General features: G+C 46.2%; 1 protein-coding gene across 4 annotated transcripts in view; it reads right to left on the bottom strand.

Annotated features, from left to right (window-relative positions):
* NIN (ninein) overlaps positions 1-18,307 on the bottom strand; it is a 201,479-nt gene that overhangs the window by 82,173 nt on the left and 100,999 nt on the right. For all 4 annotated transcript variants that reach the window (XM_068254777.1, XM_068254778.1, XM_068254779.1 and 1 more), the window contains exons 7-12: positions 14,236-14,382; positions 12,844-13,011; positions 11,850-11,986; positions 9,951-10,091; positions 8,444-8,618; positions 4,495-4,605 (exon numbers count right to left, since the gene is read on the bottom strand). In XM_068254777.1, coding sequence (XP_068110878.1) covers positions 4,495-4,605; positions 8,444-8,618; positions 9,951-10,091; positions 11,850-11,986; positions 12,844-13,011; positions 14,236-14,382 — 879 coding nt within the window. The remainder of the gene's footprint in view (positions 1-4,494; positions 4,606-8,443; positions 8,619-9,950; positions 10,092-11,849; positions 11,987-12,843; positions 13,012-14,235; positions 14,383-18,307) is intronic.

The raw sequence follows: 18,307 nt of genomic DNA, 5'->3' as shown, positions 1-18,307 counted from the left end.
GGCAGGATGCCATCGGTACCGCTAGCCTTCTTACATTTTATCAACTTTGTTCTTTCTCTTATTTCCAGCACCGTGATTGGTGTATCCAGAGGGTTTTGAAAGTCCTTGATTGTCTCCTCCATGTCCTTCAGTTTTGCGGCTATTTGTTTCTGCTCCAGGGTTTGGGCATTTTCTGGGATGTCTTTGTAGAGGTTCCTGAAGTAGTGGAGCCAGATGTGGCCATTTTGGATATGAAGAGGGCTTTTTTTAGGCTTTGCACCGATATGGTTCCAGGTCTCCCAGAATGAGTTGTCTTGGAGGGAGTCCTCCAGCTGTTGGAGTTTGTGGGAGATGTGGCTCTGTTTTTTCTGCCTGAGGGTGTCTTTGTATTGTCTCTGTAGGTGGTCATGGGTTTCCCTTAGGTCTCGGTTGTTGGGGTCTCTGTGTTTTTGGTTAGAGGCTGCCCTTAGCGAATTCTGTAGAGCCTTGCACTCACTGTCAAACCATTTTTGGGACTGTTTATTTGTGGATCTCTTGAAGTTGGTCTGCTTGAGGCCTGCTTGTACTGCCATGGTATGTAGGATGTTACTGAAGTCCTTCACTGCATGGCTGACACCTTGTTGGTTTGGTTCATATGGGTTGTTATAAAAGTTTGTCAGCAGTTCTTGGATTTTGGCAGTTTTGGTCATGTTGGTGTATTCGGTGGCAGACTGTTTGGGCCATTTGAAGGGCGGTGTCAGCTTGTAGAGACCGGTCTGGTGAGGCTGCTGTGTGGTTGGTTTATCGGTGGATTTCAGGTACAGCAAGATTTGGCTGTGGTCTGACAGGTGTGTTTCAGGGGTGACTATGAGGGCATTGATGTTTATGGGATCTGTGTCTGTGACAGCATAATCTACCACACTGCTGCCTACGTGTGAGTTCATAGTGAATCTCCCAAGAGAGTCACCCCTGGTTCGCCCATTCATTATGTATAGGCCGAGGCTCCGACACAGGTTCAACAGGGCTTTCCCGCTTTTGTTTACTGTCTTGTCATAGCTGTTTCTTACTGTCTGCATTGGTTCCTGGTAGTAGCTCTCTCCTCCAAGTATGTATGTGTTTCCCTCAGAGGTCAGATAGTCCTTCTCTGTGCCTGTTCTAGCGTTGAGGTCTCCATAGATGAGTACTCTGCCCTGAGACTGGAAGTGGCTGGCTTCTCTTTGTAGGACCTCATAAATATCAGGTTTGTAGTAGGGGGATGTATGCTGCACAGAGGTACATGTCAGACTGAGAGGTGAGGATGGAGCTGTTTATTTTGATCCAGATGTGGCTGTCTCCTCGTTTGATAGCTTTAATATGCTCTGTAAGCTCCTCCTTGTACCAGATTAGTATGCCTCCTGAACGACGACCCTGTTTAACGTTCTTGTTTTTCTGTGAAGATACAGAGAATTCCCTGTATCCCATGGGTGCAAGAGATTCATCCTCTGCCCGGGTCCATGTCTCCAGGAGGATTTGAATATCAATGTTTTCAAGTCTCTTTTTAAAGTCTGGATCATTTGTTTTGCATCCAAAAGCTGAGGCATTCAGCCCTTGAATGTTCCAGCTACTGATAATGAGTGATGTCATTTTGGGTCTGTATACCTTGTAATGAGCAGGGATTGTCATAGGACTCAATATTTTCGGGGTGTCGCATCAGTATACTATATAAAGTGCTACACAAAGTCCTGATTTCCGCCGTGTTTCTGTCCTCCCTTGTTCCGTGTTGCCATTGTGGGTCAGGCGGTTTCCTCCGCATTTGTTGTGTTTGTGGCGGCTCTCTTTGGTAACGCTTTATTGGAGTTTGCCATCTGTGTGTTGGATTAGGTCTATCTTGGGGTCTCTGAGGTCTATCAAGTACCATGTCCTTAAACTCCTTTGCAAGGAGGCTGACTCCTTGTTTGCTAAGGTGCTTGTTGTTGTACAGGTGGTGAGCTGAGATTGTAGGGTGCTGTGCCAGTTGTATGCCTGGTGAGGATCTGAGACTGGAGGTCAGCTTTGCATTGATTTGTTGGATTGTCTGGTGAGAGATATCTTTTCTTGGGAGCAGGGAAGAGAGGATAATCTTTGTATTGGGGAATTTCAGCTGTGCCCTTTTTGCAATTTGTGACAGTTTGTCTGTGATGGTTTCTTGGTCTATGGTGTTTTGTTTAATGTCATTGGTCCCGGTGTGCAGGATGAGATGTTTTGGGTCAGTGAAATGAGGCTCATTAATGACCCCTGCTACTTGTTCAATAGTTGAGCAGGTGATTTTAATGACATTCTTCCCTGGAAAGAGTCTCTTTATGTCCAGGTATGTCCCATTAGAGTCTATAATCAGCACAATGTCAGGACTGCGAGGTCTATAGGAGCCATTTGCTTGGTGTTTAGGCTTAAGCTCTGGAGTGTTGGGTGGGGCAGTCTTGGCAGCATTTGGGGAGGGGTCTTGCTGGCAGTGGCTGGGCTCTGAGGTGTTGGGTGGGCATGTGTTGGTAGCATTTGGGGAGGGGTCCAGCTGGCTGTGGTGGTCTTTGGTGTTTGCTGTATCTTGTGTGTGGTGTACAGTGCAGTCCTCAATCAGCGCACGACTTGTGGGAACCTTTGTACATTTTGTTGTCACCTCTTCTTTTGGCTGATTTAATATCTGTATTTTCCGGATCTCCTCCTTAAGCTGTGAATTCTCCTCCTGCAGTTGTTGAAGAGATGCTTTGATTTCACACAGAGCTTCAGTGTGCTCAGATTTCAGCCTGGCTAGTTCTTCTCTCACTTGGTCATTTGCATTTTTCACACCTTGGCTTCTTTGATATTGTTCTCTGAAGAGGGTGAAGTCCATCTCTAGATTAGACAAACAATCTCTGAGGGTCTCCAGGGAGGGGTGTGATTGAGAGTCTCTGGGGGGCAGTTTTTCTCCCTGTTTTGTAGTTTGAGCCTCACATTTTTGTGTAGCAGGGTTATTTATGGTTTTATAGTTTTCTGCTTTCTCTCTGATATGGGGAAATAGCTTCTCAAATCCCTCCAGTCTGCATTTAGCACCTTGGATCAAGATGGTTCCACTGTTATAAACACTGATGGTTAATGCTGTCTGCTGGGGGGAGTCATCATCCTGAGTTCTTATTTGCCTGCCTGTGTCCCCATCCTGGTTGATGTCCACAATTGTAATATCTTTGTAGTGTTCACATATTGCCTTGTGCCATGCGAGGATATGTTCTGTATATAATATTACATTAGTTATGCTCCCTAGTTTGTTATAATCTGCACATAGAGTTTCTGTATTGGCTTTCAGTATTGCCTTCTTAATTGCCTTCCTTTGATCTTTGTTTGTTCCTTGTGGATATGTTATCCTTAGGATTCCTGACCTCCTGCTGGCTCTGCCTTCTGTCTCTGAGGCTTCAGTCTTGTCTATGCTGCTTTGCCTTTGCATTATCACAGTACTTTTCTTATTTTATATCTTTGTCTTTCTATTATAATGTATTGACAAGTTTATGCAGTTTATGCAGCTGTATGGCAGAAAGCCCTTACCTTGGAGAGGGCTTGTGTTCTGTTCCTCTGGATCTCTGTTATCTCTCTGAGGGCAGGGCAGGGGTCTCTTCAGCAGTCTGCTTGTTGTTACTCCATAAGCTTGTTTCTTTTATTTTGTCTGGATGTCCTTGTTTAAAATTGTTTAGTCCATGTCTTTAGTTTTCCATTCTGTCTGTATGTCTGTTCCTTGCTTTTGTGATGTCCTTCAATTTGCTCATTACAAGGTATAAGTTGTATAGAATCAGGAGCTCATCTTCAGTGCTGCTTACTCTGCTTACTCTCTCTCTCCTCTCCCTCTCTTCCAGAGTAAAATGATTCATAAATTACTTTACTCCTAGGTTGCTCTCCCTTACAGTAGGTAGTACAAATCTGACAGAACCAACAGATTTAAAACTAGCCCATCTCCTCATGGGGGGGGGGGGGGGGGGGGTAGCAGGGTTTTTTTTATTTTCAAAAGCACTTAGTGAATGGCAGTTGCTCCATCCAAATGCTACAAAGTGTGTTGCAAGCAGGGAGGCTGGCCAGCATCTTTATGCAAATCTTTTTCAGGGAATGTCTTTATAAAGAATAAAGGCCATGCTGAGAATTCCCCATGAAGAGATGGACTAGTCCAAAGCCAGTCAGTTCTGTCAGATTTCTAGTACCTACTGTGATAGTAGTAAAAATGTTTCAGTACCGTGTTAGCCAAACAAATTATGTAGGTAGAAAAAAAAACAAAGTCTTGTAAAACTAATACCTTTTAATGGCCAACTGATAAAGTTAAATGATGCAAGCTTTCAGGCTCGTACACACGCTTGATAGTCTGGAATGACAGGTCCGTCAGACCCTCCCGCTGGTGGTCCGTGGGCAGTTTTCTGATGGGCCGTGGCGGATCTGGCCTTTCTCCCCCCCCCCCCACCCCCTTCCCCTTCTGCTGTTATTCTCACTCATGATTGATATTGAACGGTCATTTATTAGTGCATGGTTGGCATTTCGGCATCACGTCTTTCAGGACGCTATACTCACCTTCTCCCTCAGTATGTTGTCCAGGCTCCGCTGCAGCTTGCTGGTCAGTGTTTCACAGTCCACCAGCTTCTCCGTGGTCTCCAGCAGCTCGTTCTCCATACGGGTGTTTTCCTGCAATAATGAGAAGAGGTTAGACTAAGATCCTTCACTGAGGTCATCACTACAGTGCTCAGTTGTGCTGCAGAGTAATTCTGCATGTCAGCTCACTACCCATACAATCCTATGGGCCTGGTCACCATACTGCGCTATAATTGGTCACTGCCCATACAATTCTATGGGCCTGTTCACAGTACTGCTCTGTAACTGGTCACTACCCATACAATCCTATGGGCCTGGTCACCATACTGCGCTGTAACTGGTCACTGCCCATACAATTCTTTGGGCCTGTTCACAGTACTGCTATGTAACTGATCACTGCCCATACAATGCTATGGGCCTGGTCACAGTACTGCGCTTTAACTGATCACTACCCATACAATCCTATGGGCCTGGTCACCGTACTGCGCTGTAACTGATCACTACCCATACAATCCTATGGGCCTGGTCACCGTACTGCGCTGTAACTGATCACTACCCATACAATGCTATGGGCCTGGTCACCGTACTGCGCTGTAACTGATCACTGCCCATACAATCCTATGGGCCTGGTCACCATACTGCGCTGTAACTGGTCACTGCCCATACAATGCTATGGGCCTGGTCACAATACTGCGTTGTAACTGATTGCGTTATTCTAACTGGCTGCATGCAGGCTTTGTATCAAAAGTCTATGTCCAGCCTCCATTGCAGTTCATGCTCAACACATGCGCTATGCTATGCAACTGACCACTGTGAATCAGGGCCGTGAAGTCAGAGTTGAGGAGTCGGAGCAATTTTGGGTACCTGGAGTTGGAGTCGGTGGTTTCATAAACTGAGGAGTCGGATTTTTATACCCTCTCCACAGCCCTGATGTGATTCCAGAATCCACTGTCAACTATCTTTTCCAAACAACCCCCCTCCCCCAAATACTATATAAAGCCCTCTAGGTTCCTGGATTAATCAAGAATGCATTCAAACACTGATCCCTAACCAAGGCCGAGGGTGATTTCATCAAGGGTAACAAACCTCTTCCTGCACAATCGTAGCAACTCGTCAAGTACATCCATTATGGCCGGAATACACGGCTGCACTTCTAATGTGTCGGAATTCTTCAACTTCCTTCTACAACCAACTCTTTACCTTTCAATTTTCAGGGGTTCTACAGAATTATTACATTGCAAATGGAAAATCTACTGAGAGATTTCCATGGGCCGTCTTGAAGAAAATCTCTCTACTGTCATAGTCACAGGTCTGTAATCCGTGGTTATCTGGTCCGGCGGTCTCCTTGCACGCGTGACTGGTGGGCATTTTGTTTGTATCTCGCAGGAGGCATGACACCTACTTCCTGTTAATTTCCAGTGAGGGTTCGCACATGTGCGGGCTTACGCGGCCGCTTGTACGTATGCGTGGCATTACCATGCAGTCAATAGTAGGCATGCGTGCACAGTGTGTTAGAGCGGACCCACGTACGCATGCGTGGCATTCCTAGGTGGCACCAAACGGCCAGTGCTGTCTGTCCAAGCAGCTTGCCAGCAGGTGTACCCATTGTTCTGCCAGCCTTACTTCCTGATTGATCTCCTGATACTGACCTCTGCTTGTTCCTGTTTTCTATTGTTATCCGCCTGCCTTGACCCGTTGCCTGTCTACTCGCTCCTGGCTGAACTCTGCCTGTCCTGACCTTTGGCCTGATTACGACTGAACTCTGCCGGCCCTGATCCTGGACTACCAGGCAGCAAAGCTGTTCGTTGCCCACTAGGGGTAGCGGCCCATCATCCCTTATGGGGTGCTCTAGTGAAGACCCGTAGCCACTTAGACTCCACCCCTTGGCAGAGCCCACGCTAACCACTAGTGACAGAGTCAACAGCGTTTGCCCAGATCGTCACATCTACATAAAAGTAAATATCGCCATCACTGCAGAGCCTCCTCTTCCTCCAGACAAGGGGAGCTGCGATGGGGACAACGTGATGGCCAAAATCCCATTCAGCAATTCAGCAATAGAGATTTGCACCAATGTATAAACTACAGCAGAAAGTCATCAGCTGACTCTGACCACCTCAATACATTTATGAATTTTCAGCTACACGATTCCTATTATTTGACCTGTATGGTCACCCTATATAATAATTCTCCTGCCCCTGCGTCCTCCTGTGTCCCTTGTGCCTGCCGAGCATGCGTGGCACGCGGATGGACTTCGGGCAGCAGTGGAGGACTGGCGCGTGCACCTGTGGCCTAGAGCCCATTACTTAACAGCCTGGCTTTTTTTTTTTTTTTACTAGTAACAAATGAATAATCTTGTTGGCCTCAGACACAGACACATCCATCTTTATACAGAGTCAGCCCATCCCACACAGACACACCCACCTTTATACAGAGAGTCAGCCGATCCCACACAGACACACCCACCTTTATACAGAGAGTCAGCTGATCCCACACAGACACACCCACCTTTATACAGAGAGTCAGCCCATCCCACACAGACACACCCACCTTTATACAGAGAGTCAGCCGATCCCACACAGACACACCCACCTTTATACAGAGAGTCAGCTGATCCCACACAGACACACCCACCTTTATACAGAGAGTCAGCCCATCCCACACAGACACACCCACCTTTATACAGAGAGTCAGCCGATCCCACACAGACACACCCACCTTTATACAGAGAGTCAGCTGATCCCACACAGACACACCCACCTTTATACAGAGAGTCAGCCGATCCCACACAGACACACCCACCTTTATACAGAGAGTCAGCTGATCCCACACAGACACACCCACCTTTATACAGAGAGTCAGCCCATCCCACACAGACACATCCATCTTTATACAGAGTCAGCCCATCCCACACAGACACACCCACCTTTATACAGAGAGTCAGCCGATCCCACACAGACACACCCACCTTTATACAGAGAGTCAGCTGATCCCACACAGACACACCCACCTTTATACAGAGAGTCAGCCCATCCCACACAGACACACCCACCTTTATACAGAGAGTCAGCCGATCCCACACAGACACACCCACCTTTATACAGAGAGTCAGCTGATCCCACACAGACACACCCACCTTTATGCAGAGAGTCAGCCCATCCCGCACAGACACATCCACCTTTATACAGAGAGTCAGCAGATCCCACACAGACACATCCACCTTTATACAGAGAGTCAGCCGATCCCACACAGACACACCCACCTTTATACAGAGAGTCAGCAGATCCCACACAGACACACCCACCTTTATACAGAGAGTCAGCCGATCCCACACAGACACACCCACCTTTATACAGAGAGTCAGCTGATCCCACACAGACACATCCACCTTTATACAGAGAGTCAGCCGATCCCACACAGACACACCCACCTTTATACAGAGAGTCAGCTGATGCCGCACAGACACACCCACCTTTATACAGAGAGTCAGCTGATGCCGCACAGACACACCCACCTTTATACAGAGAGTCAGCTGATCCTGCACTGACACACCCACCTTTATACAGAGAGTCAGCCGATCCCGCACAGACACACCCACCTTTATACAGAGAGTCAGCTGATGCCGCACAGACACACCCACCTTTATACAGAGAGTCAGCTGATCCCGCACAGACACACCCACCTTTATACAGAGAGTCAGCCGATCCCGCACAGACACACCCACCTTTATACAGAGAGTCAGCCGATCCCGCACAGACACATCCACCTTTATACAGAGAGTCAGCAGATCCCACACAGACACATCCACCTTTATACAGAGAGTCAGCCGATCCCACACAGACACACCCACCTTTATACAGAGAGTCAGCAGATCCCACACAGACACACCCACCTTTATACAGAGAGTCAGCTGATCCAGCACAGACACACCCACCTTTATACAGAGAGTCAGCCGATCCCGCAGGTAGTTCTCTTCCATCCTAACTTTATCCAGCTCCTGCTCCAGCTCCAGCCTGTGCCGCCCGGCCTGCTGCAGCAGCTGCTCCCGCTCCTTCCTAAGTTCACTCCTCAGAGCTGCCGTCCGCTCCTTGTACTCCTCGTCCAGCTTCCTGCAGACACCAGCATGGGACACAATAGTCTGTAGATTAATGGCAATATATACTGGGCTGTGCGTCTACAAAGGCTGAGCTAAAACTAAGGCTCCGTTCACATTAGCATTTGACAACGGAACCGGGCGCGGTTCCGTGGTCCGTTCCGCTGAATGGACAAAAAAAAATGCAGCAGGACCCAATTTTCTGGAACGTTTCGCTCAGCGGAACGTAAACGGAAGGTTTTGTAGCACAATAGGATCCTATGGAAAATGGATGTTTTACAGCACACTGGCTGTAAAAAAAACGGACTATTTTCCCAGATCCAGATGGCCAGATCCGTACGGCCGGCTCTGGAAACAAACGCAGAAGTGAACCAGGCCTAATGGAGAAGGGGACAGAACGTATTTTTTCCATCCCGTGGCACATGTTGGTAATATAACTTCTCTATACGGGCGTCTCAGAATCTTTCCTTACTGCAGATAATTGGTGTCCAGTAGAATCAGCATGCAAGTTCGTGATGGAGAGCCGGTGACTTAATGATCCATTTCTGCATGGTTTGCCTTAAATGCTGGTCTTACCCTCTTTAAAAGACTAGTGAGAGGAATGTGGAAGCTGCCCTATTTATTTCCTTTTAAACAATACCAGTTGCCTGGCTGTCCTGCTGATCTTTCTGGTATCAGTAGTGTTTAATTCACACACCTGAAACAAGCATGTGGCTAACCAAGTCACAATTCAGTTACAAATCTGCTCTGCATGCTTGTTCAGGGTGTATGGCAAAGAGTATTCTAGATAGAGCAGTGATGGCTAACCTTGGCACTCCAGCTGTGGTGAAACTACAAGTCCCATGAGGTATTGCAACATTCTGACAGCTCTAAGCATAACTCGGGGAGGCATGATGGGATTTGTAGTTTTGTCACAGCTGGAGTGCCAAGGTTAGCCATCACTGAGATAGAGGATCGACAGGACAGCCAGGCAGATTGCATTCTATAAGGAAATAAGTATGTCAGTCTCCATATCCCGCTCACTTTAAATGTCCCTTAAACTTCCTCCATATGAATTATTCAGCCCACCTGAACAGACATGCAATCTGTAGTTCCATGCACCGACATGGGCAAGTAGAGGAAAACATGAGACTTCAAACCATGAATGTACAGCTGAACTTTAAAAAAGGACCAACACCAAATAGAAAGTAGCGCAGCAATTCTTCTACCTTAAAGCCAGAATGACTCAGCCATCTCCAGCCTCGGAGTGGCCTTCAGTAAAGTCTTGAGATAAAGACTCTCGAGCTCCATCGGCTCAGCTCTAGTAGAGTAGAAATGTTCCGGCGGTAAGGCAACAAGAAACACTCACCGCAGGTTGTACTCGTTCCTTCGCTCAATGTCGGCATGATGGTCGTCCACCTCTGAGGCCATCAGACTTTTCAGCTTCTCGTTCTTATCCAAATCTGAGCGCAGCTTGTCCTTCTCTCTGGCCGCCTGATCAGCTCGTTCTCTGCAAGATCACAGCAACAGAGATCAGAGTATGAATAATCACCCGTGGTTACTGGAAAGTCAACACTAGATCCGAGACGCTTCCAGATGAAGAGGACCTCCCCAAAGAACCCATGAGACAGAGCTAGCTCTACTTCCCTGAAATAATTAGTAATTATCTAACAAGTTGTGGTGGGATACACTGGGCAAAAAAAGGATTGTCTCGTGTTCCAAGAAATTACGGTAGATTTTTTTGTACTAGTTTACTGTATAAGTACTATTTAGTAGGATCACTTTCATGTGGAGGGGGGGGGGGGGGGGGGGGAAACTTTGCCTTTGTTTTATTCAAAGTACAAAAGTTAATTTGTTCTAAGAAGGGTCCCATAACTACTTAAAGAAACCCTGTAGTTACAAGGACATATATAATCTACCCGCAGTCCTGTGTAGAGCACTGACTGTACAATCACTGTCATTATCTGATCATTGTAATGCTGGGAATACACCATGAGCTTTTTCAGCAGATAGATGGCTCGATAGATTATTTCCAACAGGTCTGATCTGATCGTTTTTCTGATTGATTTTCTCCAAGAAGTGAATGAAAATCAATCAGAAAACCTATTTGCAGATCGAACAGACAGTAAATCTGCAGAAAAAATATAATTGAGTATTCCCAGTATTAGGGTAGTGGATGATCCCCTGGATAGCATAGATGCACAAATAGAGCCACCTCCCGTGCCAAGCGCTAGCATCAGCGGTGAATTTACTACCCTCAGCTCCTCTCTATCCATAGCTAAAATATTAGTCAGAGTTCTATCAAGCCTGTGTGGTTTCAAATATAGATCCTTACAGTGCCAGCAGGTTTTATCACTTTACCCAGCAATAGACCAAACCAATTCAGGAGGGTTCGAATTGGCCAACAGACTCATCTGGAAGATTTGGACATGACAAAACCAAAACCCCACAAGAAGTGAGCCCGGAAATGACACAAGCAGACAAGCAGTGAGCCCGGAAATGACACAAGCAGACAAGCAGTGAGCCCGGAAATGACACAAGCAGACAAGCAGTGAGCCCGGAAATGACGCAAGCAGACAAGCAGTGAGCCCGGAAATGACACAAGCAGACAAGCAGTGGGCCCCGAAATGACACAAGCAGACAAGCAGTGAGCCCGGAAATGACACAAGCAGACAAGCAGTGAGCCCAAGCAGTGAGCCCGGAAATGACACAAGCAGACCAGCAGTGGGCCCGGAAATGACACAAGCAGACAAGCAGTGGGCCCGGAAATGACACAAGCAGACAAGCAGTGAGCCCGGAAATGACACAAGCAGACAAGCAGTGAGCCCAAGCAGTGAGCCCGGAAAAGACACAAGCAGACAAGCAGTGAGCCCGGAAATGACACAAGCAGACAAGCAGTGAGCCAGGAAATGACACAAGCAGACAAGCAGTGAGCCCGGAAATGACACAAGCAGACAAGCAGTGAGCCCGGAAAAGACACAAGCAGACAAGCAGTGAGCCCGGAAATGACACAAGCAGACAAGCAGTGAGCCAGGAAATGACACAAGCAGACAAGCAGTGAGCCCGGAAATGACACAAGCAGACAAGCAGTGAGCCCGGAAATGACACAAGCAGACAAGCAGTGAGCCCGGAAATGACACAAGCAGACAAGCAGTGAGCCCGGAAATGACACAAGCAGACAAGCAGTGAGCCCGGAAATGACACAAGCAGACAAGCAGTGAGCCCGGAAATGACAGAAAGCGGCAGAGCCAGAAGGAGACGCACGTACAGCAAGTGCCGGATCTCTGAGCGAAAGCTGATGAGGGCCGCCTGGTAGATCTCATTTTTGGTGATCAGAAGCTCATTCTCCAGCGTCATGGCCAACTCCGTAAGACTGATCTTCCCTTCTAAACTGAAATCCAGAGCCTGAAATTTGAGAAGATAAATCATCAGAATAAATGGAGTGATACTGTCACAAGACATAACCTGTAAAGGGTTAGGGTTGAAGTCCGGCACGCGGGCTATTGCACATGGGATGTAGCGGGCTGTAGCACCTTCAGGATTCTGCTCCCGTGGCCAGGAGCGTTCTGCGCATGCGCAGTTACAAGTCTGGATGGTCCTGGATGGTCCGGTAGATGCCCTATTATCTTCGGCCAATTGGGCGTACTGCACATGCGTGACCTGACTGCGCTCCCCGCTCCTGCGCACTGCTACTGCACAGACCCAGAACGAGAGCGGCGGGGAGTGCGCATGGGCAGACTGCGCCTACGCTGACTCGCCCAAGATAGCAGGGCATCTACTGGACTATCCAGGAGACAGAAGACGGCGGCGAGGGAGCGATCTGCTAGGAGGCGACTGGAGGAAGCCCCAGGGATGTATAAAAACTTTTCACCCCTCTCGTCTCAGGTACAATTTAAGCAGCCACAAGTGCGGCGTAGGTTTTACTACAGGTGGTCTCATATGATTTAAAGGACGGATGTCTTTTTTTTTTCCAAACAAACGCAGCTCTCCCCCATACGCAGTGCTGTCCAACTAGTGGCCCATGGGCTGAATATGGCCCGCTGGCCACAATCGCTTGCAACAATTTTTTTTTGTGTCGATCCCCCTTCCTCTGGCAGGCCCACCTCTTGCTTGCATTTGGCTCGGCCCCCAAAGCCAGGACATCGATACTCTGCACATTCCAGGCCCCCCCTAACCTCCCCCCCCCAAAAAAAAAAGGTGCTAGCCACGCCCCCACCCATGAAGTTCCGCACAAAGCTTTCTCCCCTCTGTGATCTGCCAACCTTGAGAATGGCCTGGCCGTTGACAATGCCTTCCTCGTGCCACAGGTCTATGATGTCCTCCACTGAGCCGTAGCCGGTGCCGTCATCAAACTTGGAGAAGAGCCGCAGCCCGATGGTCCCGGACATGGCGGACGGGGTCAGAGTCCTCCTCCCACTCTCATCGTACGGCTGGGAGAAAGGGAAAGAAATATATAACTACTACTACATGGGAAACATACTGTGCATCGGGAAAGAGGTGCCATAACCAGTGCAAGGAAGACTGGAGCAGCTGCTAAGAGCGTCAGTACACGGGGCGCGTACTGCTGGGGTACCCACTTGGGAGCAGTGCATTATGGGACATGGCTGATGGGGTCAGAGTCCTCCTCCCACTCTCATCGTACAGCTGGGAGGAAGGAAAAGCAACACATGACTACTACATGGGAAACATGCTGTGCATTGGGGTAGAGGTGCCCTAACCAGTGCAAGTAAGACTGGAGCAGCTGCCTTAGTACATGGGGCGTGTACTGCTGGGGTTACTGGGGTGTTAGCAACATTAAGCCCCTTTGTCTCCACCCCCAGGGCCCTTAAAGTGGATCTGAGATAAACATTTACTCATTGCATAATTGTGTTCCTTTCATATAGTTTATAGAGCATTCCTCAAGCCAAAATTATTTTTTGTTTTGTTTTAATACTGTAATTCCCTATAAACTAAACAAGCCTCTCCCACAGCTCCTTTTGTGCCTTGGCACTGTAGCAAGGGCTTATGGGAGCTCAGTCTGGGCAGGAGGAGGAGGAGGTTACTAGCCAGAGATTTCAGAGGCAGAGGGGAGGAGGAGAGGGGACTGAATTTACACACAGGCAAGCTGATAGCATCTCCAGCCCTCACCCTGTGACAATATGACAAACAGAACATGGCTGCCCTCATTGTATCACAGGAATAAATCAACCTTTGAAGCGGTTTGCAGCTAGATTTGCTGTGTAAACTATCTAAACTTTAGATAAGATATATAGACAAGTTACTTGTTAATTTAGTTTTTCATCTTGGATCCGCTTTGAGTCTGTTAGCAGACACCCCCCCCCCCCCTCCCTCCAGGAGAATAGTGGTCTCCAGAGCAGCTGCAGAGAATATGGCAGCAGAGTAACTCGCCTGTCCACTAGGGGCGCTCCTCTATCAGTCTGCATGCCCTCTGTCGTCATCACTGCTGACGCCGCTTCTCAGCGGCTGAACTCTCTGCAGGGGCCCTGGGCACCATTTTACACCTTGGTGGGGGAGGGGGGGGGGGGGGGTTATGGTGCTGGAAGACAGCTCAGGGGCCCTGGGCAATTGCCCGGTGTGCCCTATGGAAGCGTGGCCCTGTCATTATCGGCATGCAGCAGAAACAGGCGACATGAACATCTGAAGCCCCCCATTACCTGCAGGGACAGGTGCCTCTTCAGCTGGCGGTAAGGGGTGGAGGAAGACGGGGTGGGCGGCTTGGTATTCTTACACACTTCATAGAAGAAGTCCTGCAGGCTCACGGTGTCATCATGGTCAAGATTCTGCAGCACGTCTTCCAAGGCCTACAATACACAGATCAATCAGGCATGTTACATTATAACGGTATGCTTGTAATAGTAATAACTTTCCTCTAGAGGGCAGCAAAGACAAGGCTATATGCTTCCTGTTATTATAATTCCAGGGCCTACAATACACAGATCATCCAGGCACGTTACATTATAACGTTACGCACCCTGTTGTAATTCCAGGGCCTACAATACACAGATCAATCAGGCATGATACATTATAACGGTTTGCTTCCAGTAATTCTTATAACTTTCCTCTAGAGGGCAGCAAAGACAAGGCTATCTTTTTCTTGTCATTGTAATAACCTTCCTCTAGAGGGCAGTAAAGACAAGGACAACGTCACCAGATTTAAACTATGTAAAAGCTTGTTACAGCTCTGTTCAGAGTATATAAACCCGGCTCCCTGTCCCCGGGGAACAACAACTACTAAATGGCTATAAAATGTCATGCTAAATTCCATGTTAGCTGAAAGCCGTATAAATGAGGACTGAAACCGTTCTAGAGCACACGTTGTTATTATGTATTTATATAGCACTGACATCTTCTGCAGCACATTACAGAGTACATAGTCATGTCACTGACTGTCCTCAGAGGCTCACACTCTAATCCTACCATAGTCATAGTCTAATGTCCTATCATATTATTATTATGTATTTATACAGCACTGACATCTTCTGCAGCACATTACAGAGTACATAGTCATGTCAGTGACTGTCCTCAGAGGCTCACACTCTAATCCTACCATAGTCATAGTCTAATGTCCTACCATATTATTATTATGTATTTATATAGCACTGACATCTTCTGCAGCACTTTACAGAGTACATAGTCATGACTGTCCTCAGAGGAGCTCACACTCTAATCCTACCATAGTCATAGTGTAATGTCCTACCATATTATTATTATGTATTTATATAGCACTGACATCTTCTGCAGCACATTACAGAGTACATAGTCATGTCACTGGCTGTCCTCAGAGGAGCTCACACTCTAATCCTACCATAGTCATAGTCTAATGTCCTACCATATTATTATTATGTATTTATATAGCACTGACATCTTCTGCAGCACATCACAGAGTACATAGTCATGTCACTGACTGTCCTCAGAGGCTCACACTCTAATCCTACCATAGTCATAGTCTAATGTCCTACCATTATTATTATTATGTATTTATATAGCACTGACATCTTCTGCAGCACATCACAGAGTACATAGTCATGTCACTGACTGTCCTCAGAGGAGCTCACAATCTAATCCTACCATAGTCCTAGTGTAATGTCCTACCATATTATTATTATGTATTTATATAGCACTGACATCTTCTGCAGCACATTACAGAGTACATAGTCATGTCACTGGCTGTCCTCAGAGGAGCTCACACTCTAATCCTACCATAGTCATAGTCTAATGTCCTACCATATTATTATTATGTATTTATATAGCACTGACATCTCCTGCAGCACATTACAGAGTACATAGTCATGTCACTTACTGTCCTCAGAGGAGCTCACACTCTAATCCTACCATAGTCATAGTCTAATGTCCTACCATATTATTATTATGTATTTATATAGCACTGACATCTCCTGCAGCACATTACAGAGTACATAGTCATGTCACTGGCTGTCCTCAGAGGAGCTCACACTCTAATCCTACCATAGTCATAGTCTAATGTCCTACCATATTATTATTATGTATTTATATAGCACTGACATCTTCTGCAGCACTTTACAGAGTACATAGTCATGTCACTGACTGTCCTCAGAGGAGCTCACACTCTAATCCTACCATAGTCATAGTCTAATGTCCTACCATATTATTATTATGTATTTATATAGCACTGACATCTGCAGCACATTACAGAGTACATAGTCATGTCACTGACTATCCTCAGAGGAGCTCACAATCTAATCCTACCATAGTCCTAGTCTAATGTCCTACCATATTATTATTATGTATTTATATAGCACTGATATCTTCTGCAGCACATTACAGAGTACATAGTCATGTCACTGACTGTCCTCAGAGGAGCTCACAATCTAATCCTACCATAGTCATAGTCTAATGTCCTACCATATTATTATTATGTATTTATATAGCACTGACATCTTCTGCAGCACATTACAGAGTACATGGTCATGTCACTGACTCTCCTCAGAGGAGCTCACAATCTAATCCTACCATAGTCCTAGTCTAATGTCCTACCATATTATTATTATGTATTTATATAGCACTGATATCTTCTGCAGCACATTACAGAGTACATAGTCATGTCACTGACTGTCCTCAGAGGAGCTCACAATCTAATCCTACCATAGTCATAGTATAATGTCCTACCATATTATTATTATTATTATGTATTTATATAGCACTGACATCTTCTGCAGCACATTACAGAGTACATGGTCATGTCACTGACTCTCCTCAGAGGAGCTCACAATCTAATCCTACCATAGTCCTAGTCTAATGTCCTACCATATTATTATTATGTATTTATATAGCACTGACATCTTCTGCAGCACATTACAGAGTACATAGTCATGTCAGTGACTGTCCTCAGAGGAGCTCACACTCTAATCCTACCATAGTCCTAGTCTAATGTCCTACCATATTATTATTATGTATTTATATAGCACTGACATCTTCTGCAGCACATTACAGAGTACATAGTCATGTCACTGACTGACCTCAGAGGAGCTCACACTCCAATCCTACCATAGTCATAGTGTAATGCCCTACCATATTATTATTATGTATTTATATAGCACTGACATCTTCTGCAGCACATTACAGAGTACATAGTCATGTCACTGGCTGTCCTCAGAGGAGCTCACAATCTAATCCTACCATAGTCATAGTGTAATGTCCTACCATATTATTATTATGTATTTATATAGCACTGACATCTCCTGCAGCACATTACACAGTACATAGCCATGTCACTGACTGACCTCAGAGGAGCTCACAATCTAATCCTACCATAGTCATAGTGTAATGTCCTACCATATTATTATTATGTATTTATATAGCACTGACATCTCCTGCAGCACATTACACAGTACATAGCCATGTCACTGACTGACCTCGGAGGAGCTCACACTCTAATCCTACCATAGTCATAGTGTAATGTCCTACCATATTATTATTATGTATTTATATAGCACTGACATCTCCTGCAGCACTGTACAGAGTACATAGTCATGTCACTGACTGTCCTCAGAGGAGCTCACACTCTAATCCTACCACAGTCATAGCCTAATGTCCTACCATATTATTATTATGTATTTATATAGCACTGACATCTTCTGCAGCACATTACAGAGTACATAGTCATGTCACTGACTGTCCTCAGAGGAGCTCACACTCTAATCCTACCATAGTCATAGTCTAATGTCCTACCATATTATTATTATGTATTTATATAGCACTGACATCTCCTGCAACACTTTACAGAGTACATTGTCATGTCACTGACTATCCTCAGAGGAGCTCACACTCTAATCCTACCATAGTCATAGTCTAATGTCCTACCATATTATTATTATGTATTTATATAGCACTGACATCTCCTGCAACACTTTACAGAGTACATTGTCATGTCACTGACTATCCTCAGAGGAGCTCACACTCTAATCCTACCATAGTCATAGTCTAATGTCCTACCATATTATTATTATGTATTTATATAGCACTGACATCTTCTGCAGCACATTACAGAGTACATAGTCATGTTAGTGACTGTCCTCAGAGGAGCTCACACTCTAATCCTACCATAGTCCTAGTCTAATGTCCTACCATATTATTATTATGTATTTATATAGCACTGACATCTTCTGCAGCACATTACAGAGTACATAGTCATGTCACTGACTGACCTCAGAGGAGCTCACACTCCAATCCTACCATAGTCATAGTGTA

The sequence above is a fragment of the Hyperolius riggenbachi genome, chromosome 9 (genome assembly GCF_040937935.1).
Source record: "Hyperolius riggenbachi isolate aHypRig1 chromosome 9, aHypRig1.pri, whole genome shotgun sequence".
Classification (NCBI taxonomy): Eukaryota; Metazoa; Chordata; class Amphibia; order Anura; family Hyperoliidae; genus Hyperolius; species Hyperolius riggenbachi.
The sequence above is the reverse complement of the archived record's forward strand: the minus strand, read 5'-3'. Positions and strand labels throughout refer to the sequence as shown.